The sequence below is a fragment of the Protobothrops mucrosquamatus genome, unplaced genomic scaffold, assembly GCF_001527695.2.
Source record: "Protobothrops mucrosquamatus isolate PMUCROS unplaced genomic scaffold, P.Mucros_1.0 scaffold179, whole genome shotgun sequence".
In the NCBI taxonomy this organism is placed as follows: domain Eukaryota; kingdom Metazoa; phylum Chordata; class Lepidosauria; order Squamata; family Viperidae; genus Protobothrops; species Protobothrops mucrosquamatus.
In genome coordinates this window covers 544950-570603 of record NW_015386538.1, presented here as the reverse complement: position 1 = coordinate 570603, position 25654 = coordinate 544950, and the positions used below count along the sequence as shown (strand labels likewise).

The 25654-nt window shown below is 36.6% G+C and overlaps 1 protein-coding gene across 1 annotated transcript in view; it reads right to left on the bottom strand.

Moving 5' to 3' along the window:
- ADGRL4 (adhesion G protein-coupled receptor L4) overlaps positions 1 to 25654 on the bottom strand; it is an 82633-nt gene that overhangs the window by 12491 nt on the left and 44488 nt on the right. Inside the window, exons 4-13 of the mRNA XM_015813619.1 lie at positions 23143 to 23298; positions 22315 to 22382; positions 20811 to 20987; positions 20528 to 20711; positions 18053 to 18169; positions 14413 to 14606; positions 12541 to 12717; positions 10789 to 10989; positions 9756 to 9976; positions 7186 to 7252 (exon numbers count right to left, since the gene is read on the bottom strand). Of these exons, the coding sequence (XP_015669105.1) occupies positions 7186 to 7252; positions 9756 to 9976; positions 10789 to 10989; positions 12541 to 12717; positions 14413 to 14606; positions 18053 to 18169; positions 20528 to 20711; positions 20811 to 20987; positions 22315 to 22382; positions 23143 to 23298 (1562 nt within the window). The remainder of the gene's footprint in view (positions 1 to 7185; positions 7253 to 9755; positions 9977 to 10788; positions 10990 to 12540; positions 12718 to 14412; positions 14607 to 18052; positions 18170 to 20527; positions 20712 to 20810; positions 20988 to 22314; positions 22383 to 23142; positions 23299 to 25654) is intronic.

Genomic DNA, 25654 nt, shown 5'->3' with positions numbered 1-25654 from the left:
AAAAAAAGGATTTCTTGATTAAAAAGAATACTTCATTCTCAAACATTGCACAGTTGCCAAAATGATTCACAAAAACATCTGTAAAAATGATAATGTGCCAGAAACGAAAATGGATGGTGAGAACATAGAACATGAAAAAGTAGTTGAAGATGAGCAGGTTAAAATATTGTGGGATTTCCAAATACAAACGAATAAAGTCTTGGCTCATCAGACACCAGATTTAAACCATATTTGAATACAGGTAGTCATTGACATACTACTAGAATTGAGTCCAAACTTTCTGTCGCTAAAGCCGTTGTTAAATGAGTTTTGCACCATTTTTTTTCCACAGTTGTTTAGCAAATCACTGCAGTTGTTAGGTGAATAATGTGGTCATTAAGCGAATCTCGCTTCCCAGATTCTTTGCTTGTCGAAAGCCAGCTGGGAAAGTTACAAATGGGGATCATATGACTCTGGGACAGTGCAGCTGTCATAAATACATGCCAGTTGCCAAATGCCTGAATTTTGATCAAGTGACCATGGGGCTGCTACAATGGTCATAAGTGTAAAAAATAGCCGTAAGTCACTTTTTTCCAGTGCGGTTGTAACTTCAAATGGACACTAAATGAATGGGTTGTAAGTTGAGGACTAAGGGATTAAAATTTACAAAAAATCTGTTAATGCATATGATTTGGGGGAGGTGTGGCTCCGGGGTCAGAAGGCACAGTTCTCTCTTATAAGATGCTAAATTTTCATATATTTCAAATTGTAGTTCTATGTAACAATTCTCAGACTACAAGCTACCATACATGTTTGCTCCCAAAACAGGCCTCAAAAATTAGGACTTGCAACTGGATATGTAGGTTGAGCCTTGCAACTTTGTGACGCATGAGTGTACTGTTTCATTTAGTTTAATGGCTTACTTTCATACGCATTATTAAAGCAAGTATAACAGAATAGCAGATTTGGGAGGGACCTCGGAGGTCTTTTAGTCCAATCCCCTGTTCAAGCAGGAAAACCCATACCATTTCAGACAAATGTTTATCAATCTCTTCTTAAAAACCTCCAGTGTTGGAGTACCTACAACTTCTGGAGGCAAGTCGTTCCACTGAATTAATTGTTCGTACTGTCAGGAAATTTCTCCTTAGTTCTAGCCTGGTTCTCTTTTTGATTAGTTTCCATCCATTCTTCTTTTCTCTCTTTAGTCTTAAAGTCGGTTGCGGTTACTGAGATGAAGTATGCACATTTACAACTGTATGTATTATTAAGAGTTGCAGGGATGGTACACATCCTGACAAGGCTGGCAAAGGATGAGGAAAGAACATCCATGACTATTGCCATCCTGTTTGCTGCCACAGTAGACTGGAAAGATGACAACAGGTGTCAATTTGGTAACCGGTAGCATGAGAAACAAGAGGCAATGCCTTCTTCATTCTGCTACAGCTCTAAGGCAGGCACTCGTAACCGTAGCTGAAATTTTATGTTATGATGCTTTATTATTGGTACAATGTATGCGTAGCTAAGCAGGTTAAGTACTAATTTTTCAATTCTTCCATTCTTGTTATTTGTGTCACAAAACAGTCTATATACCTGCCTTGTGGAGGTAAGGAAAAAGAAAGGCATTCTGCATTAGCTAAAGTAAAATACAGTTCCTTACATCAGGTGCTATCTAAATCATTCTTTAAACAGCATAATTTAGGTGCATCTGAAGAAGTCAAGCAGTAATTATTCTGAACATAAGCATATTCAAAGGGAAGAAGAGGAAAATGTGATTCCTCTCCAAATCTCCCCAGTAATAAAATAACATTGAAAGCTGTATGGTATGGAAGTGAAATACATAAGCACGGGACTTTTATGGCACTCTTTCGGCATAGGAAAGAGATAATTCTGAAGATTTTGACATAGTATTTCTTAGTCTGTTCAGCATTTTATATTCAAAACTTCAGAAATAAAACTTCCAATTCATCCCTTTTTCACTAACCTAGACTCTCATTCAATAATTGATGAAACTATATGCTGATGTTAAACTTTAGTAAAAGTTATCTCCTCCTGCGTTTTAAAGTCACATACTTTCTTTCTCTTATTTTTTTAAATCTATTTAGATAAGTTTCCTTAAACATGTCTGATGTCACTATACAGACATCATTCTCCCCATGACCCTTATTATCAATGTTAGAAATAATAAGCTAGAATTCTGAAGTTCAGCCTAGCGTGAAAAGAGAAAGATTTTTGTCTTCTGGCTAATGGCTAGTGAAATGAGGCTGCTTCAGGCCTGCTTCCATCAGGGTAGAAGATAGTTAAACTGATAACTATGCAATGGTTTAAGTCAGTCAATAAAAATGTATGCCATATTAATTGCCTGAAATTGCCCGCAAGCTGTCAATCAACAAAGAAAAGTATGTCTGCTGTCTTATTTGTCTCATTATCATCTCCCAGGTGGATACACCTGCCCAAATGCTTTAGCTATTTGTTCTAGTTTGACACAACTGGAAAATGTTTAAGAACAACAACAGGAAGAAGTGTTGATGGCAGAGACGAGAGAGAAGGCTAAGCAGGAAAGAACAATCTTATAACAACACATGCATCCTTTTAAATTTTAGTGATCTAAATCCGCACTCAAACCTGATGAGAAAAAAAAAAAAGCCCATCTTCAGGAAATCCACCTCTGGGGAAAGTTGCAGACTGAAATGTATATGTGAGGGAAATTTGCAGACAAAATTAGAACAAAATGCATATTGTTAGGGAAAGCTGTACATTTATCACATGAGGATTTGGGTATTTATATTTATTTATATTGGTCAAGTGTGATTGGACACACAAAGAATTTGTCTCTGGTGCATAAGCTCTCAGTGTATATACAAACAACAACGTGATATACCATAAATCATAAAGTACAATAATAAATCACAAGATACAAACAACAAAGAGATAAATCATAAGATACCAATAGGAGAAGATAATAGGAAAGATGAGAAGAACAATAGCAATACAGCCCTACTATATGGATAAATATCCTTAGGTATAAGACAAGTGTTGTGGAAATTAGGTGTTTAGCAGAGTGGTGGCATGGGAAAAAACCCCCTGTCTTTGTGTCTAGTTGTTTCGGCATGCAATGCCCTCTAGTGACGTCTGAGGGGAGGAGTTTTTATGTCCAGGATCCGCCTCAAGATGGCACCGCCTATGGCAGCCTCGGTAAAATGTTCTCTAGTAGTTATTTATCTTTGTAAATAGAATAATCAAGAATTTCTATACAATGGATTAATAACTGAATATATATAGTATTAGCTTAAATGGATATAGATTTATAGTTTGCATAGATTTATAGTTTAGAGTGATAGTCTTTGCTTTCTTCTTTTTTCACTGTCTGAAAGAAGCACTAGAAAATCACTGAGGACTCTGACTGTATTTTGAGAGGTATTTGGGGATCTAAAATGAAAAGCTTATGTGCAATCAGATATTCTTCTCTGCAGCTGGACTACTGGGTATAATCAATTTACATAGACTTGTCAAAATTTCCCATTCCTTAATAATTGTGGGAGGACACCCTCACACAAGTAAGATCTGTTCTTGCTTTATGATAAATGGTGTACAAAATTTTAGTTGTAATACTGGGATGGCTACTGAGACATATATGATTTCTTCACTCTTGGCTAGAGATATAGAGAGGGATTTGTTTACTTTCTTACTAGCTTATATGCACTTCCAGTTATCACTCACGCTGAGCAGCTTGATATACTGTATTCCCTAAATAAAGGTTAAAAATTACACATAAAAATCTCTCTCAAATTAACTCTCAGTTAACTCCCAGTTCCATACCAGGTACCATAAACTGACTCAATTCAAAAACAAAATATCTCATTATAAGAGGGAATACTTCATCATATTTCGGTCCCCAGGTCTTGTTGGAAAAACTAGGTTCAAGTGACCTTTCTAAGAGAGGTTGAGGCCATACCCTTCTCCTGGACAATTTCTGTTCCAAAGAAATCTGACCTAAGAATGCTTTCCATCTTGCTGATCATCTGTCTATTTAATTTTTTCCCAACGTTGGTAAATTGAGTTTAATATTGAAAAAGGTTAGGTACCAATGTTTTAGAGAAGAAAGACTGGATCTGCTGGAACTAAGCAATTCTTGGGCCCCTGGCATTATTTCTAATGACTATAGATATATTGTCTCCCAGTGATTTCATGGAAGCTTTCATTTCCACCCTCCTGACAGCAGCCTGGGAGGAGGTACTGTAAATATTGCAGAACTTCTGACTTCCCGGTGCTTCATAAATATCCTTTCATGTAGGATTGCTTTGCCAGTCTCTTTTCTGTTCAGGAGTGGTTACAGTGTTTGAATACTGTATCACAGCACAGAAGTTAGCAGGCTTAGCTTAACCTTTTATATCGCTTGTAGCCATAATTACTTTCAACCCTTTCTGCAAGCAGCTTTTCTCTATTTCCTGAAAGCTCATGTCAAAGTCATTATTTTATTTTAAAATTTTATTACAGCTGCAAACTTTCTACCCAGTCAAGCTTTAATCTGATCTTAAATATAGTCTCAGAATTGTTGGTGGTGGTTTTAAAGGCTGCAAAGAGAAGCAAGTTGACGAAATTATCTTTGGCATGCAGCTTGTTTTACAAAGGTTTAAGTACTCCTTCCTCTTTGCACGCTCATGCTGACCCGAAGTGTTTTTTTTAATGTTTTCTCATCAAGAAAATAATAATAATTAAAATGTTGATAGGATCAATTATGCCACAGGCATATACTTCAGAATTCTAATAGTACTTCAGGCATTAATGAATAAATATTTCAGAAAAGTGAGCACTGTTTAAACACTTGGAAGGGAACAAGTGTACTGTATACTGATGAACGTTGAAATGAGTCTCTTTTTAAAACCAGATCTGTAATATTAAAAATGCTTCATCTGCTTAAAACAAAGTGTGATATTGTAAGTAACACTTGCAAATCTGTAGGGTCACTATAAACTTAATAAGGTATGTGAAACCTCCAAGGCATATTATGATATACTCTAACTCATCAAATTATCCCCTATCTATTCCCTTTTTACTTATAAAGAACTATCTAGAAAAAGCCTAGCAACAACCCCCTCCCCCACTCAAAGGCTTATTTAAAATATTATGGATTCCAGGTATTTAGTGCTTTTTCCACCATCCTAATAAAAATCAGGATGTTTCTCAACTATTACATCACTATGCCATATTGTCAGATTCTTCTATAAAAGCATTTTTGATTACATGATGGGCATATTCCTCTCAATGGGAAAAAATCATATTCCCCTTTAGGCATAGGTGACCTGACTAGAAATGTTTATGAAATTATTACCTTCTTTACATTAGGTTGCAGCTCAGTAGAAAGGTCATATCAAAACAGTTAGTAGAAAGGTCATATCAAATTTATATGAGTATTTCCTCTAGATCGTTCACATGTATCGCTGTTGTTAAGATTATTTCTATATTTGTGAACATTCTTCCTGGTTGTGGAATATTGTATTAGCTGAGCAATAGTTTTCTACCATTCCAATGCTGAAAACAGCAATGCCACATTGAAAAGTCAGATAGATTGGCTATGTTGTTAAACCAGACAGATTAGTTCTATTCTCCAATATACAGCAAAACTGCAACTAAAAAAATGCATTTTTCTTTAAAAGATGGCTGTATACAAGACAATGCCTTACAAATGCCAATTGGCTCTGCAGCACATTTGGGAAAACTGTGAAGAGAAACCTGCAACTTATTCAACCAAGGGAAAATACATTCTTACAAAGTATCAGTTTTAAGACCCACTGAAATCTTCTTTCATATTCTTTCCAACATTGCAAAAATCTCCCTTTTTCAGTAGCTTCTTAGCAAAAGCAACCCCTAGAAATGAAAAAGGTCATGGAATGTATTGGAATAAAACTTAAACATTTGGATAATGTGGCTAGAATAGACTTGTTCATGGACTTGTATGAAAATACATGGAGCTCAGCTCCAAATGGAAAACACATCAGCCTCTTTTTAATCTGCATCCTTGAATATAAATCCATTGGTCAGTGGGATTAGTGGGATCTGTGCTTTATTCAGATCATGGTCACCTAGACACCTGGAAAAAGCAGGGGGGTAGTATTGCTTTAAGGCCTTCATCTAAATGAGGTCATTTGGAATAGTTATTTATAGCCCATGCTTAAACCTTAAATCTCCCTTTATAACCACACCAAATTGATTGAAAAGAATGTTATTGCTGGTACGTTTATAACAGCGCCTGAGTAAAAGTTATGAGTGTGTGCAATTTGGAATGATCTAGATCAGGATAAACCACTTTATCTGCTTTACTACAGTTTCATAACTGAAACAGATTGTTTTCATTCTTACATTTTTCAGTACCAAACTGGTAATAGATTTATGCTTACTGTATTTCATGCTAATGTGCAAATAAATTTTAAATGAAATAAATTTTATCAGCAAATAAGGACCAGGAGTTATTTATATCATTGACCTAACAGTCCAACATTTCTTACTTGATCTAAATTAGGTCTTACATGTTTAACTTCCTTTGAAAACATCAAATATTTCCAAACGATCAAGTCTGAAAACAATTCCAAGAGGAATTAAAAAGTCTCCTTCCATCTGAAATATAGGCTATCAACTCTCAACTTGCCTGTCTGTGTGAAATAGCAGGTTCTTGTCTCTGATGTGGCAATTTTGTTTAAAATAGCCTTGATGATGGCAGGGTACATGAGAATGAAAAAAATCAAAAAGATGACAGCCTAATCTTCAAAGATGACCGATCACAGATAAAAGATTAAGTAACTCAGCATTTGAAATACCAGATTATCTGTCTCCTGGCATCATGTCTGTATACCTCTCCTGCTGAGTTCTGCCAAGATACAACTGACATGTAAAGATGCTACATCTTACACAACTGAATTGCTATAGAGAATTCTGTTCCCTCCAGCCATCGGGTTAGAAGAAACAAATCCCCAACTGAAATATTAGTTAATCAAACATATGTTTTTGAGACAGGCAAAGCACTTAGACGTACAAGAGGTAAATATATTTTAGAGCCAGTTATATAAAAGCCTTTAAAACAGTTCATTTTGCCATATTTAAGCACTCACAGATGGGCTATCAATGGGTAAGCAATGATTGCACACCTATTATTACTATTTTATGTATACCACTTTTTTAAAAAAATAAATATGGGAAGAAAAGCATACTTACAAGGATTATTAGACATGCTGGTCCTATAAAACTCCATATAAAGTTATTCTTTGTGCTGAGCCAACATCTGTAAGGTAAGTAGGACAAAATATTTTGAACTACATTTACAGATTAAACCATCTTGGCCTGGTATTGATAGCTGAAGCAAAATATCTTGCTTTGGTATTCTTATTTCTAGACAAAAGTTATTGAATGCATTGTTCTTAGGACTATAGGCTACCCATTTTTTTGTAGATGTGTACAGTGTTTTGAAGTCATGCTTCATTTCCAGAGAGGTTTGGGAGAAGCGTACTTTCAAACCTGTTTAGCAAAGCATTGTACACTAATTTAAAAAGGGAAGTGAATCAGCCATGTTACTTCACTTCACATTGTTTGAATCCCTGGTCAGGCAATCAGCTACTGGATAGGTCAGAAAAAGCTTTGGAGAAAGACATTGTATCCTCCAAATTCTAGAACTGAGGAAAGAGATGATAAGGGAGAAAGGCTATGGGAGGTACCTAGACAAGGAGCATTGTGTTACTTCCATGGTGATATGACATGACAATAGCCAGTTTTCTGTCTGATTTAGGTACTGGCCTAGAAGCCAGGTAACTGTGAGTTCTAGTTTTGACTTAGACATGAAAACAGGTTGGGTGATCTTGGGCCAGTGATTCTCTCTTAGCCCAACCACCTCATAGTTGTTGTGGGAAAAATAGGAGGATGAAGAAGTATTAGGTGTGTTCACTGCCTTAAATTACCTGTAAAGTATTAAAGGTGGGATAAAAATCTAATAAACAAATAAATGGCTGACACATAATTGGACCATCTTGGATAGGTCTTATTCTTGGTTAGAGGATATAGTCTTGCCTTAAAGAAGAATGAGATGAGGAAAAAGGAGTCATTGAACAGATAGTAATGAACAGAAATGGATACAAAATATGGAAAAGGCCCCAGAATTCTCCATCCCTGAGAGTGACAGAGCTGCCTTTTCAGAATAATTTGAATGAAATTTGAGGCAAATTTTTTTTTATTTGAAAGGAGATAATTTGGCCAAATTTTATCAATGCCTGATTGCTAGTTTCTAATTGTTGCCTGCCTTCAGGTGCAGGAATACGATGTTGCCAACCCTGTTTGGGCAGGTTACAAAGAAAACAGATAAAGTCATGCCAGAATGAAATTATTCAAATTGGAAAAAAGATAAGGGAACAAACCTACATCTTTACATAATAGGGAGATATTTTTTTCTTGAAAATCCAATATTTAAATGTTGAAATAGCATTGAAATTAGTTTTGCGGTAGCTTGTATAAAAGAAAAGAGAAAGGAGGAGAGAGAAAGTAAGTTACTATACATCAGAAAATGTAATAAGCAATCTATAATAAGAAAAAAGCTTGGGAAATAGATATACAGCATATAATAATAAACCAGGGCTGCTAAGAGTTGTCTTCTTCCAGGGAAATGAATGGAGAAACCTTTATAGATGAGACCACTAAATTTGATCATTTGATTTTCTCTTGCTTCAGAAATAAATACATAAAAATGTCTTGCTTAGAACAGGGGTGTCAAACTCAATTTCATTGAGGGCTGCATCAGTACTGCGGTTGCCCTCGGGGGCTGGGTAGGTGTGGCCAGGGTGAATGCGGCCTACTGGGTGGGCGTGGCCAGCTCTACATCGTTCATGTCAAGGATGCCTATGGGGGCCTGGGCAAGAGTGGGACAGATCTGAGGGTCTCTGGCAGAAGAGGGTGGGACCAGGCAAGTGCCAAGGCATGGTCCACTGAAGGAGCCTCACTGTTCCTCTCAGGCCATGCGGGGCAGGCTGGATGGTGGCGCAGGCTGCCCGGAGCCCTGGGCAGCAGAGGTCAAACACCCAGCCTGGCTCTTGAGCACCTGCAGCACCAAGCCATTTCCAGACGGCCTTGTGGAGCTAAGACTGAATACGTTTCAGCATAGATGGCCACCACAAAATTGTAGATTGGCTCCCGGCTGGCCTGGGCCAGGGCCAAGGCAGCGGGGGCCATTCCCTCACTGTTTCCAGGATGGCTTCATGGGCCACATGAAACCACTTCGCGGGCCGCATCCGGCCCCCAGGCCTTGTGTTTGACATGTCTGGCCTAGAATGTAAACATTCAGTCTTGATTATCTCATTTAGACTTGGTTACAGATGACAGTTTCGCCCTGAATTGCTATACTGGGTTTTATCCAATTCAACAGAGGAGACAGAACTTTGGAATAAAGTGTCTATACATTGAAGCACAGGTAGATATGTAAATGAGGCTAAATCTCTTCCCTCACTATCAAGGATCATACAAATGTTTCTGCTATTTAGTCAAAGATCAAGTGCACTCGAGACACAATGAGGATGGTCAGCACAGGAACACCGATCCCTTATTGGGTCTTCTACTCATTCTTAAATGAGGAGTACTGAAGTCAAAAGTGTTAATGATATTTCAAAGCTGTCAGTGTCAAATGACTAGATTTGTTAAAAATATTGACAAAGAGAATATCATAGCCAAAGCATGGTTGTGCCATTGCATCCTGACAGACTGTATTTGGACTATATTTGAAGTATCTAATGTAAATAGTAACTTACACATCAGTTGTTCCATAGTATTTATATCCCAGTGCAGCAGAAATGCCAACCACCACTGCTGGGCTTACATAGCCAAAAATATAGAAATTCTTGTGTAAGAATCCTTTATTGTAGATTACTCCAACAACTATAAGATACAAGTGAATGCCTTCGATACACATCCATGCAAAAGCCGCTAGGAGGAAGTAATGGAGCAGTCCAGCAGTGATGGAACAGAATAGCTAGAAGGGGAAAAAAGGAACAGTATAAGTGACTAATATAAAATAGTACATTTATTGCAATGCAAGTTAAAACTTTCTTCCTGTACAGAGGAAGCACCGGTATTTCCGATATTTTGTCTCAATACAAGACCATTAAGGCCGTGTCATCATTCATCTGAATGTATAAGGAAATACTTGGACCAATGTCATTTGAAAACTGAAGCAACATATATGCTTGTTTTGCCCATGTAAAATTTCTAGCTTGAAATATTCACCCTGACACATCAGACTATGCAAACTGCAGGCTAATGTATTCTCCCTTCCATGAGATAGATTTAGATTTCTCTTGCTTTCCTTACAGCAACATTTTTCTATACTGATTAAAAATAAAGCAACCAATAAAACAAATTGGCAGAACTCCTGCTGATATTGGAACAGTGCCAGTCTAAACAATTAAGAGTCTGCCTCCACTTTCATTAACGAAAGTCTCAATTTGCCATGAAGTCCACAGGCAGAAGAACTATTCAATGGAGTTTATATACTCTGAACTGAACTGAATTGGCTGGAACTGTTGGATGAGAATTTTAAAACCCCTCTAGTGGTATAATAATGTCAAATGCCAATATTTACCTTAAGACTGGGCGATACCATACAGGTAGTGTCTGTTATATGCACACCTGTACATCATGGCATAAATGAGAAAAATGATGCAATCTGTGTGATGACATACAAGGCAAATGACATCACATAGTTCCACAAAGGCCCATTAGGGCACACACCTTTGAAAATGGCTACTTTGAGGTACCATTTTCGGCATAAGAAATAATACTCACCTTATTAGTGTTCATGTTAATTCCGATCAAAAAAATAAACTCTGCCAGGAAAAGGCTGCAACAGAGATTTTTATGGATTGTTGTTCTCGTACTTTGGATTTCACTGAAGAACCAGAAGGTGAAAATGCACATGGCGAGACAAATCAATGAGATAATTATTCCAAGCTGAGTGATTCTTGTAAGAATATAATCCTTAGTTTCCTGGGATTGAAAAAAAAAGAAAATAATAGTCTATATGAACATTTGAATTAAACTTTATTTTTGTTCTTTTTCCAAAAATTTTCCACATTGTGTGTGTGTGTGTGTGTGTGTGTGTGTGTGTGTGCTATAGCATGTAAAGGGCAGATGCACCTGCTCCATCATTTTATGGATTTTTCCTGGTTTCAGAAATACAGTAAATGAATAAAAATCTCTTGCCTAGAATGTTTACTTTTAGTCTTGATTATCCATTTCAGTCTTGGTTGCAGATGACTGTTTCCCTTCCCTTTCCTTGTTTCTGTTCCTTTTCTCTCTCTCTTTTTTGTTATTATTCAAATTATTGAAAGTGACTGGCACAGAGGAGGGAGAAATTAGTGTGGGTTTCATCTTAATGTCAATTGTACCCTTTCTGAATATCAAAATAATCTTTGTACATTTCTGAATGTTTCCATGTCATTCATAAATAAAAAAAGATATTCTAAAGTTATAATGAAGAATGTTGGCATGGAAATGGATATGCATATGAAGAAAACTGAAACACATACTTTAGTTACTTTTCATGTAATTTATTAGCATAACTCTAGGTCAGCGCTGCGAAATCTAATTTTTGAAATGCCATCTCCAAAGTGTGAAAAGTGTGAAACTTCTGTGTGTTCTTCATTCTAAACCTCTGGAGTGAGCACACACTGTGAATATTAAAAATGATGAAGGACAAATGAGGGTCTTTCTAATGGCTTTCTGAGATAAAGTACACAGACAAAGAAGTGTAGAAAAGTGTTTTTAATGAAACCCACAGTTCTCGCCCAGAATAAGTTTGGCAAGGGAAAAGAAAAAAAAAGTTTGGACACCAATCAATTCTCTTTCACTTCACAGAGAACTGATCAGTGGGGCAGCTGGAAAACAAGGTAGCGATTGCAGGAGGATAGGTTAAACTGTAGATAAATATAATGCTCTTTGTCACACTGCGAGTCAGACTGTCAAAGAGACTTCATTGATCCATGCAATTTTACCAGGGATGCTGGAACTTTGGCATGCAACTGTCACAATTTCTATTGTCTGTGAAACATAGTGCATGGACTCATAGCTCGTATAGGTCTCTCATTTCCATTGGATCTTTCTTCCAACTAAGTATAGACAGGGATAGCTTTTGAAATGGAAGATTCATTTCGAGTTCAGATTTTTTAAAGCATAAGGCGGCCCATTTTTTTTTAATGAAGACACATCAAAAAGTAAATGAACAGCTAGCCAGTTAAAAAAAATGAGGTGTTCCATGATAAGCCATGGAAAATGAGCAGCAAACAACCCTCCAGCATAGAAAGCAAGATAGAAAAGGGACTGCATTGTATCAGTGGATATCTAGAGATTTTAAGAATGTGATGTTCAGGGTCAACCTAGCCACAGAAATATCTAATCCTGAAGAAGGAAGTGGTGGAGGAGAAAATAAGGTATATTTTCTGTTTGCAGAAAATATACCTTATACATGGGGTTTATGACCCCAAAATAGAAAAGACTAATTAGAAAATTAGTCTTTAAATTAAAAAAAACAACACTTACAACTTTAGAGCCATTTGAAGACATTAAGACTGCAAAATGAGTAAGATGGTTACATCTGCATGAGGTATGTGTGCTACTGGAGTGGGTCTTCTCACACCCTTCTGTGGCCCACTTCCCTTCCATCGTGTCTTCTGAATAATTCCAAAATACACATTTAACGTCCTTTTTGCCTACAGTCTGGAGCAGAAACAAAATGTGTTAAGAATGATAAACGGCATACATATTGTGTGAGCCTCTTCTAACAAACAACCTCACTCCTGAAATTTGGCAGGTCTTAAAAATCTGGCTTTTCCTTTAGTGCCTGGGCCAGGATGCTAGTTGCATTTTATGTTATTGGACAATCCATAAGGAATCACAGTTAGCTTTTTTTAAAAATTGATTGCTGTCTCATTTTTTTTAGCTATCCAAAATCAGTATATTATTCTTTGCTTGCACCTTGTAGCCCTAATTTTGCCAAGGTAGTATACATACTTCATTTTCTGTTGGATATATTTGACTTGCTTTCAATCTTGAACTTCTAACATTTATGAAAAATGCCTCTATTTTTTTAAAAAAATGTCCTTCTACCATCCCTTCTCCCTTATTCTACCTCCAAAGTTCACACATGGGATGTTGTTGTTGTTATTATACCCTGTACCTCCTCCAAATAATTCACAATAGGTCCTTGACATTCATGAGAGTGCCTAAATCAAGAAGCACTTACTTTCCAAGAATATTTATATGAGCTGTGGCACAGTGGTTAGAATGCAGTACTGCAAACTATTTCTGCTGGCTGCTGGCTATCAGTAGTTCAGCAGTTCGAATCTCACCAGCTCAAGGTTGACTCAGCCTTCCAGCCTTCTGAGGTCGGTAAAATGAGAACCCAGATTGTTGGGAGCAATATGCTGACTCTGTGAACCGCTTAGGGAGGGCTGCAAGGTATATAAGTCTAAGTGCTATTGCTATTGCCATTTAGTGGGTTTTACGGCTATGTGTGGATTAGAATTGTCGCCTTTTCAATCCACATTTATCATTCTGTAGCTCTCAGCTGCTATGTACTATCACTGTATAATGGCAAGTAATCCAAAATGAAATATCCAGACTTAAACAGCTATTCTGTAAAACTGTCACTGTGATTGCTGATGGATATAAGAAACAGTGGCACTATTCACTTAGATGCCCTGTTAAATTTTATTCTTTGTGTTTGCTGTACTTTGCTAAGTAATATAAGGAAATCAACAGCCTCACACTTTGCAAGTGGAAAATGCTCAGAATTGAGAGTTGGAAGTACAAACCTATTGGCATTGACCCTTTAGGACCTCATAATCTACTGATCATCAGGGGGCAGTAGGGCATTAGTAGAATGTTAAGGGGTTTACTTCACCTATTACTGCTTGTCTAAGAGATTTCTAATCTGAAATATTTCTTTTTTTCCTTTTTTCCTGGGTATATGGTAGGAACTAACCATCTACACTTTACTTATTCCTATAATGCATTTTCTATAAATGAATCGTTCTTTTACACTTACAAAATGTACTTAATTCTTTCTTGGGTGCTGTTCTCTTTTTCACAAACACTGATATACACTTTAATCTCCAACAAGGGAAAAAACGTGGATTGCACTTGCACATTGTTGACAAATATGTAATAAGACTTCCATGCATTCATTATTCTTGTCAATTTCTAGCCACACTTTTCAGTAGCTACCTATTGCTACGTACTCCCTGCCTTGCCCTTGCTGTGCTAAATTCAACGTTGTAATTTCCCTTCTAATTATATTGTGCCATATTGGCTAAACAACAGAGTTATAAGGATACTGCCAAAGCAGCCCTTGCAACACACAACAGAATAATTACAGTCTTAAGTGAGAGACAATTTAAAAAGAAAGCTTACCTGTGCATGTTTTAAAGTAAATATTATGTTCTCAGCTGAATATAGCCCAGGTGGAGTGGACCTAATTGCAACAGCTATAACTGATGAACCTACTATTTCTCCATCCTCTGTATTTTCTGTCAGGGACAAGTTCTGTGGTAATGAAAGCAGAGCTCCAATATTGTCGTATCGCAGAAACACAACTGCAACTGTGCCTATCCATCAAATAAAACATGGTTAGTGTTTGAGAATTGTTGGGTTTTTTAAAAAATAGAAATAGTAAAACAATGTTTAAAAAACACCAAGGAAACAGTGATCAAAAGATCTTTGTAAAACTCTTACAAGAATATCAAATCAATGGAAACTTTGCAGAACACCTATGGAAAGACTAAAGAAACAGGGGAAATATTTGCTTTTGAAAGCAGTAAGGGCTGCGCCAATATTAGAAATTAAATTTAATGATAAAAAAAATTCAATCCATGAATATTGTCCATATTTTGGGAAGGTAAATCTTCCGACTGTACAATTTAAGAGACTGTTAAATTCTAAGCATCAGGGGATTAATTTCCAATCCCAGACAAAGGGGTGTCCACATTAGCCACTGCAACTATGCAAGTGAATCTCCACCTCATTTTTAGATGCATCAACCAAAAGGTTAAAGTAAAAAAAAAAAAAAAGGTTCAAGATTTTGATCATGTAGTCATGACTGCCATTGTCTTTTTTAAATGCCCTTACACATCCCCTGCTCATATAATTCTCCAAGCAGTGTAGCTCTTATAAACTGGACAACATTCTGAATGTAGACCTACCAGTGGTGGGATTCAAATATGTGAACAAGTGGTTCTCTGTGTGGATGCCGCTTCCGGAAGTCCATTCTGGGCCTGGGCAACAAAAAATTAGCTACTGGTTCTGCTGAAGTGGTGCGAACTGGCTGAATCCCACCACTGAGACCTACTGAATATCTTTTCCTAGCAAGTGGCTTTGCTTGGAAATGGTAATGACAGAAGGGTGATCAAAATGATTATGAAATGTAAGAAACCTCAGCAAATGCTTTTAAAATCCAGTAATTTGGATTCCTTACTTCTCGTCATTTAAACTTAAATACAGTATATCCAAACACATTTATACCTTGCCAAGAATCTTGCCTCCCCCTATTGTTATGATCAACACTAAGCTCTGAAAGCATTTATGTTTGGTGCTCCTGCTGAGATAGAAAGTCACATTAAATATTGTGTACAGTATGGAGAAGGAGCAATCAATAGAAGGCTAATTTCGGGATCAGCTCATACATAGAGTTCAGATGTAACTCATAAGCAGACTCTGATACTTTGGCATAGCTGCAAGAATGGCATCAAAAATATTTGCTTCCATTTTCAATTAATCACATTTTCTCTGAACCACAAACTGTGATTAGGCAAGCAAACTCAGAAATCAGAGTTTGACACTGGCTTGTAAGCTAGCTACATTTTGTCTAGGATCACATAAAATGAAAACTCTAATTGTCCATCAAGGGATGCAGAAACTTTTTATCTCATTGTAATTAAGTCCATGAATCATGTGTAATGTAAAAGATATGTGACATAGTCAAAATGTAAACTTTAGGTTTAATTTCTTTGGCATTCCTCCTACTCCATTCCAATTTATTTTAAAATAGGAAAAAGAATACTTTGCGGACTGCATTAACAAGACCTCCTAAATTAAAGGTCCATCCTACTGGGGGAAAAAAAACTTTTAAACTATCAATTTCAAGTAAAACAAAAACAAAACAAAATTTGAAAAAGGAGCAATATTAACAATCCCCCAGTGTACAGTTAAAAATATAATGTACTTGTGGGATTATAGTCCTGTGGTTAGATTCAAGGGGCATGATACACCCCAGACCATGTACTACTCTATCACTTTGTGCAAAATGATATCTCTTTTTTATGGGAATAAGTGACTTACTTAAGGGATGGAAAGTACCTTATATATTGGTATATTAAATATCCTACATGAGCAAATATCTGTCCCTGAAGACTCAGATTGCCCAGCTCCTGTTAGACTTCTCTCTTTTACATCCCCTCCTTTTTCTCACCAACAATGCACTTTCACAAATCTCCTTTTCTGCCTGCTTTCAGAAAACTATACACATTAAAAATGGGAAGGAACCTTATAGAGTATCCAGTCCATCTCTCATATGAATGCAGGAACCCATCAAATCAGGAAGACTTTGAAGATTCCATGTGAAAAGCTCCAGTGAAAGAGATTCTACCATTGTTCTAGGCAGGCTGCTTATTTTTCTTACTTTTAGAATTTTGATTTTTAAAAAAATATTCAGATTGTCCATCATCCATCCATCCATCCATCCATCCATCTCTTAATTTTAACTTGTTGTTCTTTGTCATGCTTTCAGCCTCAACAGATAGCAGCTCAATCTCCCTTTTCAATATGATAACCTTTGATATATACAGTATGTAGACTTGTGTTTTATCTCTCCTTTTTTCTTTTGAGAGCTAAACACATCCAACTCCTTTAGCAGTTTTTATAGGGATCTATTTCTTCCCTGTTTGCCTCAATTTTATTAGGAACTCTTTATTCTGAGAGAAGACTAATAAGATACCAGGCAATTTCACTTTCCACACCTTCTTCTCATTCTGAGTTTTAGCCTTCCTGAGTGTACCCTTACAACCTTGCACTAGCAGTTTGTGTTCCTCCTTAATTATTAATCCCTGTTTCCATTTTCTATTCCATTTCCATTTTATTTTTTGACACTGTGCTTCCCTTATTCCCCCCTTTTCCCCAAGGAGTTTGTGCTTGTGATTTCAGTATTTCATTTACCAGCTTCTCCCATCCCTTTAAGGCAGGGGTCTTCAAACTTGGCCCTTTTATGACTTTTATGCTGGCTGAGGAATTCTGGGAGTTGAAGTCCACAAGTCATAAAAGGGCCAAGTTTGAAGACCCGTGGTTTAAGGCTTAGTTATCCTTTAGAATTTCAGCCCAAGATATGCTGCCCATGTATCACTTGAGTATTAAAACCTGCTTTCTCTTCAGCTACTCTAAGTAGGATTTGAGGGATGGGAAGGGGATCAATGAGAAACTAGTGACTGAAACCATGACCAAAATGATGGAGAATTTCTTCTACACCGGTGTTTCTCAACCTTGATGGCTTTAAGATAGGTGGACTTCAACTCCCAGAATTCCCCAGCCAGCAAAGCTTGATGGCTTTAAGATGGCTTAAAGCTTGGCAGCCTTATGATGGGTGGACTTCAACTCCCAGAAGCTGGCTGGAGACTTTTGGGAATTGAAGTCTACCCATCTCTAACCTGCCAAGGTTGAGAAACACTGCTCTACACTATTTCAGTGATTCTGCTTGGGATTCATGGGAGACAGGGGACTGCTTGCAGGTGATTGCTCCCCTGAAACCTAAGAAAAAGGTTTCCTTATAGGCAAATGTAGTTTTCACAAGTTCATTATCAGTCAATGTATGCTACGGATCATAAAATACTTATGAAGATTTATTCGTGTGAGAATGAAAATCCCAGAATGGCATCAGATTTTTTTTCTACTTAACTTTATATTGGATTTTTTTTCATACTGCAAGTGGCTGATGAATCTTAGAAAAAGGGAGGATTTTCCACTGAGTCCAACTATTGTATCAACAACCCCAAACCACCATCCTAACCTTTAGCAGAAGATATTTCATTTTTCTTTGCAGAGACCTTAATGCTGTCTGCTCCCATCTGAGTATTTTGGTTGATGAGGTTCACCTTCTCTGTGTCAAAAGTATAAAGTCTTACAGCTGAAAAAGAAAAAGGGGAACAATGACTTTTCAAGTAACAATTACACTGAAGACTAACTTAATATAAAGTTCTGCAAGAACAATTATAGGCAGATCTCGACATACAACAACAATGGAGCCCAAGCAAGAAGTGGTTAAGTGAATTTTGCCCTGTTTTATGACCTTTCTTGCCACAGTTGTTAAATGAATCACTGCCGTTGTCAAGTTAGTAACACAGTTGTTAAGTGAATCTGACTTCCCCGTTGACATTGCTTGTCAGAAGGTCAAAAAGGAAGATCCGGGACACTGCAACTTTCATATATATGAGTCAGTTGCCAAGCATCTGAACTTTGATCATGTGACCATGGGGATGCTTCAATGGCCATGTTGAAGCCATAAATCACTTTTTTTCAGAGTGGCTGTAACTTTGAAGGGACACTAAATGAAATATTGTAAGTCGGCTACTACTTGTACACTGGGCTGTACAGTTATTACAGCTTTGAAAAGCACGATGTTGTTATTAATCTTTCAAAAAAAACCCCTACCCCTCAATCCAGTAACTCCACAGCAAAGCGCATTGGTGCCAAAATAACAGCACATGTGTAGTGATCCTATTATGCACATGATCCTATTATGTGCTTGTATCCAATTTTCAAGTACATAAATTAATATGTCAGTATTAATATTACACATTTATATTAATGCATAATGCATTAGCATGACATATATAATTCATCCTTTGCCCCCTTTTCCCCATCCCTAACACCCATCCATAACCCTTTACCATTTTGCTCATGTACTTTAAACTCTAGGACCATTTTATTCATAGTACTGTAGGTGGATGTCCTTTAATTCCATATTTGTACCTTTTCATTCTTTGCCTGGGGAGGGGGGGAAGTGTAACCTCTAATTTGCTTTGCATTAAGTGAAGTTTGGTAAAGAATAATGAAAGCTACTTTCAGAAGAGCTTCCACTTTATTAAAAATGTATTCCTGAAAGTGAATACCAATTTCTTTAAAAGCACAGGAGCAATACCTTTGAAAGTATTTATTTTGCAATCCATTCAGTGTGCATTTAGGTGAAGATAAAGGCATTCAATTCAACTGCATTCGACTATAATGATATTTGTTGTCAAAAACAAATAGTCCCAATATCAACCCCCATCCCCCACCACAGTGTAGAGATGAGAAAGTAGTACGTGAAATCTTTTAGCTTTACATTTCAGTCCAGTCCAGTGCTTTAAAACAATGGAAAAGTCAATGAGCAATTTTGTTATAAACAAAACAAACGTTTGACTGATAGGCTGGAATTACGGAGCTGCATGCTCCTTCTTATGCAGAATTTTTGTTTAGTTATTTATTTTGAAAGAACGATGGTTTTCAATATGCAGGCTGTCATTAAAGGCTTTAAAAAACAGTTCTCCTTTTTCCTAAAGATGTTGAGGGATATTTTCAGAAGCATACAGATGGTCTGAAAGTCAGGAAAGAGTAGGCTTTCCCCCCCTATTCTGATTCATGCATTTAGCCAGTTGAAAGAACTACAGGTAGTCCTCAACATACAACAGCTCATTTAGTGACCGTTCAAAGTTACAATGGCACTGAAAAATGTCATGACCTATGACCATTTTTCACACTTATGACCGTTGCAGCATCCCCTTGGCCACATGATCCAAATTTAGATTCTTGACAGGTGGTTCATATTTATGACATTTGCACTGTGCCTTGGAGTCCTGTGATCAGCTTCTGCAACCTTCTGACAAGCAAAGTCAATGGAGAAACCAGATTTACTTAACAACTGTGTTACTAACTTAACAACTGCAGTGTTTCGCTAAACACCTGTGGCCCAAAAAAAGATCATAAAATGGGGGAAAATCCACTTTAAAATGTTTCACTTAGCAACAGAAATTTTGGGCTCAATTGTGGTTGTAAGTCAAGGACTACCTGTATACCCCTTGTGTGTTAAGTTAAGAGACAGTAATGAAACAAATTCATAGGCTGCTTGGGGATCTGTTTCTCTCATTGTGGGAGTTTGAAGACTTTCATGTGATCCAGGAGCCAAAGGCTGTCCGCCTTGAGAAATGGGACCATTAATCAGAGAAGAAAAGAAGTGAGTGGGGTCTATCCATCTCTGGTAAATGGAATGGTTTATCTAAGCTTCTCCCTAACACATGTCAGGATTAGATGTGCAAAGCCAAGAGGTTATCTAGCCTTCCATTCAGTTCTAAATACCAAGAATAAATAGTTCACATCCATTGGATTTCAAACAACCTTATGATGCCGCTTCTATCGTCAACAGTTTGTCTGCAAGGATACAAATAAAGAAAGCAAGAAGAAGAACAAACAACCTTCATTATTTTTTTTTTGGTTTCCCTGTGCATACCCATATCACTAGCATTAACTTCTACTTCTGCCATCTTTGGGAAATTCTGAGATAGCAAGGCTGTTGTTTCCTCGGCAGCGTGCATCAATTTGGTAAGGCTTCTTCTTCTGTTGTCTGCTGGAACAGCTTCCCAAGCTGCCTTCTTATCTTCCTGAACAAAATTATTTACACTACTAACAAATTCCTGTTGGGTTAATAAAAAATATTACGTTAACTTTGTGTACTGTAATCCTGAATAAGACATCTTGTAAGTAACCAAAACTTTAAATCCCAGTTCACTCACATTAAGAGTTTGATCTCGAAGCCTCTCATCAGAAATTGTGTAATTTGTGACACTCAGCAAGGAAAAGGGTACAGATAACATTTCAACATAAGAAACTACTTCAACTGGTGTAATGGGTCCTATGCTGTTCTTGTTGATTTCTTGTAATACAGCCAGAGGATCTTTTAATTCACTAATCTGAAAGAAAGTTTTAAATCATTATGCATGTCGTCTAATACTTCATTTCAAATGAAGAGTCATAATTGGTGCTCAATTGGTACTTAAAAAGTTGCTACTACCACTTTTTTTTTGCTGAGCTTGAAAGAGAGAGAATTGTATGGTGATAAAATATAGGTTGTCTACAGAGAAGGCATAGGTTCAAATGTGACCTTACCATGCATTTCTGGATAGGAATAAATATCTCTAAGTTAGGTGATCTCACAACGTTGCACTAAGAATGTTTTGCTCAATACCTAAAGATTATTTTTAACCCAGAAATTCTTACCCTTGGATCAGGATAAATTTAATTCTAATTAATTCTAATTATCAATTCCATTTACCAATTTCAGGGTATTTCTGTTATATGGACTAGTTCAGTGGTGGACTACCACTGCAATAATCCACTTGCTTAAACAAGAAAGATACCTAAATATATATTACTTCTCTATTTTCTCTTGTGAGAAAATTTAGTGTGGAAAATATTATTAATGTTAAAAATAGATTAGATGTTTGTAAAATATCTATATTCTCAGATCAGAATATAAAAACTGAAATCTTGCTTGAATCATAGCCTGATTCCATGAGGCAACATAAATAAAACCTCTTGTTGCAAATATAAGTGCATTGGCAATGTATCAAACGTTTGGGAAAGAAAGTTGTAATTAAGTTTTGAGGTGTTTCTCTAGCTTCCAGAAGAAATGAATACTAGCTTTGTATGAAGAAAGTCCCATTTTATTTTTATTCTGGGTGTGGCACTACAGAGTCTTTGAAGCTTTCATAAAATTAAAGTAACTAAAGGAAACTACAATGAATCCAAGTGTACTTACTTCAAAAATCATATAACCAACCCTCTTGAGTTTGTTCTTGCCACACACTGCAGGATATTTTCATTCTGCAGTTCTGTGCTCCGTCACTTTGACCACATAAGTTAGGTCAATGAATCAGATGCCTATAAAATGTCTTAAATTAATGGAGGGTTACAAGCCACTGTGTCTGATATATTATCATAAGTGGATATGAAAGGATTGCAATAAATGTATACTGTAGGAATGTGACAGCTATGACTTATTCATTACATTTATTGCCTATTTTTGTTCAGAAACTTTTGAACTTTACCACGTTCTCTTAATTGCAATCCTATGGGATGATATAGACCAATACCAATAAACTCAAAAGCATCCAATTAATTTAATGACAGAATGAGGATTTGAACCTAGGTCTTCCCAGTCCCAATCTAATGCTCTAAGCATGACATCAAGCTAAAAAAATATGACAACAAATATATAGCTATGTAAATCTTACTTACTTTAGCTAAAGTTTGGTTAATGCTTTTAGCTATACAGTTGTTCAGTTCACAGGTTGTTTCTGGTATTGCTGTAGCAATGAAAAAATAGAGTAATTAACCTGCCGTAGCGTAATAATTATACATAGTCGATTTCCAGTCAATGAAAGAAAGCCTCAGTGACTTTATGCTTTCACAAAGGCCAAGGTGTATAAAGTGCTCCTCCAAGACAAATATATAAGCCTTAATTGCCAAAAGTAGGCTAGTGAACATTATTCAGTGTATTTGTCTGTTTAACAGTACACTGGTTGGAACAATTAGAAGAGAGAGAGAGAGAGAGAGAGAGAGAGAGAGAGAGAGAGAGAGAGAGAGAGAGAGAGAGAGAGAGAGAGAGAGAGAGAGAGAGAGTGTATTGGCTTTTTTTCAAGAGTATGCATTACATATGAAAGTGCATCCCTGCAGCGGTTCCCATCATTTGTGTAAATAAATCATTTTGTTGCATGATGTGCCCCAATTTACAGCCTTTGCTGGATGACACCATCATGCAAAAGAGGCCATTTGTGACATTTGCATAATTGCATGATTATCCACATGTAAATCACTGCAGGAATTTGATCTCTTGCAGGTGAAGCCAGTACTGTTGAGATCCACTTAACTTTCACTGTATGCAGGTAAATGACTTCTGTATTTCAACAGGCAACCATACATTTTTTAAAAAAATATATATAAATCTGAGTATTCATGCATTGCTACATTTTTATATCCAGCTGATTAATCTAAGCAAGACAGATTTAGGTGGGCCTCTCAGAAGACACACTTCTATAATAACAGATAAACCATAATATCATTTACCTTGGCAGGAAGTGCCATCATTTGGTTTAAATGGTAATTTTCCTGTGGATGGTTGATAACCTTCGTTACAGGTGCAGCTGTATCCTCCATCCATATTCTCACATTGTGCATGATCTCCACAGGCATCGGTTCCCAGTTCACTGCACTCATCTATATCTGTAAATTATGAGAGAAATTGATTTTTTTAAAAAAAAGCTTATACATACGAACACGTTGTTGCTGTTTTGATAGCAAATCAACAACATATCCATACTTCCTATATACAGTGATTCTTAAAAAAAATAATTTTAAGAAAACTAAACTCTTCATCCAACTAGCATGAAAACATGCATGCCATTATAATTCAAGCTCAAGATTGTTGCAAGCAGTACTTAGTTTAGGAAACTGAGATGGTGCTATGCCTCATATACCTGTTTGGAAAGTACTTGTCTGTTAATTGTAAACTGGACTCTAATTTCAGTTTGTTTGTGATACACAAAGTTTTCTTGCATGAATGAAATGCCCTTCACAAAGAGTCACAATATCTTTATTCTTTATTATATATTTCACGTTCAGTTGAAAGTTCCATTAAAAGCTTCCCCCCCAACTAAATTATAAGCAAGAAAAGTACCAAACTAAGCTTATCCTTTAACCTTGGATACTTGAATTCCCATTTATACTTTTTTTCTAAAGTAAGAATTCTTGACATTGAAATTGTATAACGGTTAGCAAGATTTGATATCTTACTATTAATTTATACCTTTTCATGTTTTGAAATTGGTGCATATTAATTATTGTAATAGCAGAATGTGAATTATTCATGTTGAACTATCTGAAATAAGTAAAACAGCTTTCCTTCCCATTTCAAATGGATCAAAAGTTTTGCATTCAATTTAATGCAATGCTTTTCCTTAGTGCAATCCAGGTCACCTTGACAAATATATATATAGGCCACGGTGGACCAACTTCAGGTTTATGTGATCTGCTTTGTTTTTATTAGAATGATAAATAAAACTATTAAAATATCTGGTAATGAGTGGAGCTTGTGCAATTTTTATATGGTATATCTTTCATTCCCTCTGAAAAATGTTTCCCCTTTTCTTTTTGGCATAGATTGGAAGACTAGACTAGACTAGACTAGACTAGACTAGACTAGACTAGACTAGACTAGAATAGAATAGAATAGAATAGAATAGAACCAGTGTGGTGTAGTGTTTAAGGTGATGGACAAAAACAGGGAGACTCACACTCTTTAGGCCCAGCAACTAATTAGGTGATCTTGGTTCAGTTATTTTTACTCAATGGTCTAGCTGAAAATTGATTATGTGCCATCAAGTTGTCAACTCTTAGCAATCACTTAGATAAATTTCCTCCATGATGATCTATCCTAACCTGGTCTTATAGGTTATCTAAAGGTGCACGCATTGCAACTTAACTATCTATCTTGCTTCTCTTCTCTTCTCTTCTCTTCTCTTCTCTTCTCTTCTCTTCTCTTCTCTTCTCTTCTCTTCTCTTTGTTTATTTTCTTGGTGATCCACAATACTTTCAGGAGCCTTCTCCAACATCACCAATGATCAATAAACCTCTATAGTCTTGCTATCCTACTGTCCAGTTGAAAAACAAGCCTCTTGGTTGCTGAATTATTTATAAAAATAATACAAGTGGGATATTAAATAACTGAGTAACTAATTAATTAAATAATAATGGATTCCAATGTGAAACACATTGGGGTTCCAGAAGCATTTGTATCAGGAGAACCCTGAGTCATTGTGGGGCCATGGGCATTCTAAAATAGTGAAAGGGAAGCAAAGAGGAAGAGAGAAGATACAACCCCCCCCATCCAAATGAGAATTTCTTACTCATCAGACTTGGATAAGAAGAAGAACTTTTTGATCTACTGAAATTCAGTCTGAACATAATTTGTGATACAGTTCTTTCAGATTGCTAAATTTATTCAGGTGTTAGCTACTATTCTACCATACATTTTTCACTTTCCAATGTTGTTTTGATGACTTTTAAGATTCATCATAAAGGTTTGGCTATTTCTACCTACATTGGTATAACTCTTGCCTTGGAACCTTCCTATATTACTTTGGCCAAAGAAATACTGGAGGAAAGAGAAATATCCCACAATCTACGGTCCTCAACTTACTGCTTGCAGTTTACCTAGTCACTAGTGACAGTTCAAAATTACAACGGCACTGAAAAAAATGACTTATGACAGTTTTTCACAGTTACCTCCTTTGCAACATCCCCGTGATCATTTGATTGAAATTCACATGCTTGGCAACTGGTTCATATTTGTGACCGTTGCAGTGTCCCAAGGTCATATGATCATTTTTTGTGATCTTCTGACGAGCAAAGTCAAGGGGAAATCCAGATTCACTTTACAACCATGTTACTAAATTATGTACTGTGGTGATTCATTTAACAACTGAGCCAAGAAAAGTTGTAAAATGGGGCAAAACTCACTTAACAAATGTCTCACTTAACAACAGAAATTTTGGGCTCAATTGCAGTCATACGTCGAGGA